The 1,154-nt window shown below is 47.2% G+C and overlaps 1 protein-coding gene across 1 annotated transcript in view; it reads left to right on the top strand.

Annotated features, from left to right (window-relative positions):
* Positions 1 to 1,154, top strand: part of LOC101852417 (coadhesin) — a gene marked incomplete in the record, with an annotated part of 7,164 nt that overhangs the window by 1,228 nt on the left and 4,782 nt on the right. The window contains 2 exon segments of the mRNA XM_013083886.2: positions 49 to 222; positions 650 to 826. Of these exon segments, the coding sequence (XP_012939340.2) occupies positions 49 to 222; positions 650 to 826 (351 nt within the window).

Genomic DNA, 1,154 nt, shown 5'->3' with positions numbered 1-1,154 from the left:
ATATATATATTTCATACTTGGTCATAAGCACAATCCTATGTTGTCCAGTTCACGGAGGATGGTCCCTGTGGAGCTCCTACACTCTGTGCTCCACCACATGCGGACGAGGGGTCAGGGAAAGGTCAAGGTCGTGCGACAGTCCAAGGCCACAGTATGGAGGGGACAAGTGTGATGGGCCTGCCAACCAGAAGCAGCAGTGCTATGGCGGAAAGCCGTGCCCGGGTAAGACTTCATGTTTATCGTTCTGGGAAAAGCACATTTCGACCATTATTTAAATAAGTTAAATGATCCTTTCTCGAAGGGTGACCCACTTTGGCTTCGCGGGGAGTGGAGACCCCATACAAGGTCAAATAAATTCCGAAAGGAGGCATGAGATTTACTTTTATATTTATTATCACTCTTACACTAACTGTTTGCTGATCTTTGCTTTTGTGGATGAGTGTAGATATTTTTGTGTGTAAGTGTGTGTAAGTGTGTGTGTGTGTGTGTGTGTGTGTGTGTGTGTGTGTGTGTGTGTGTGTGAGTCTGTCTGTCTGTGTCTGTCTGTATGCCACACACACAAACACACTTTCAATCAATCAATCAATCAAGCAATCAATTTATTAATCAATCAATCAATCATAACGACTGTCACGTCTTCTCCTGCCAGTTGACGGGGGCTGGAGCTCATGGACCAACTTCGGCTACTGCCGCGCGCCGCGTTGTGGGAGGGGCTACCAGATCCGGTCCCGCAGCTGCTCCAAGCCCCGCCCCGCGCACGGCGGGAAGCCCTGCCCAGGTCAACAGTACGAGAGAATCGCCTGTCACAATGACCACGACTGCCCGAGTAAGGACAGATTGTTCATTCATTTCATTTCTTCTTCTTTTTTTCAAATGTGTCTTTTCAAAAAAATTTTCGGTCTATTTATTAGAGTTGTTTTATGTTAGGGCGGAGGCGGGGGTTATAATTTATTTTAAGTAGGGCATTCTCTCTCTCTGCCTCTGTCTCTCTCTGTCTCTCTCTGTCTCTCTCTGTCTCTCCCCCTCTCTCTCTTTCTCTCTGTCTCTCTCACTCTCTCTCTCTCGGATCTCTTTCTCTCTCTCGACCTCTTTCTTTCGATCTCTCTCTCTCTCGATCTCGACCTCTTTCTTTCGATCTCTCTCTCTCTCTCTCT

This window comes from Aplysia californica, unplaced genomic scaffold, assembly GCF_000002075.1.
Source record: "Aplysia californica isolate F4 #8 unplaced genomic scaffold, AplCal3.0 scaffold00260, whole genome shotgun sequence".
NCBI lineage: Eukaryota > Metazoa > Mollusca > Gastropoda > Aplysiida > Aplysiidae > Aplysia > Aplysia californica.
Note: the sequence above shows the minus strand (reverse complement) of the source record. Positions and strands in the feature narration are given on the sequence as shown.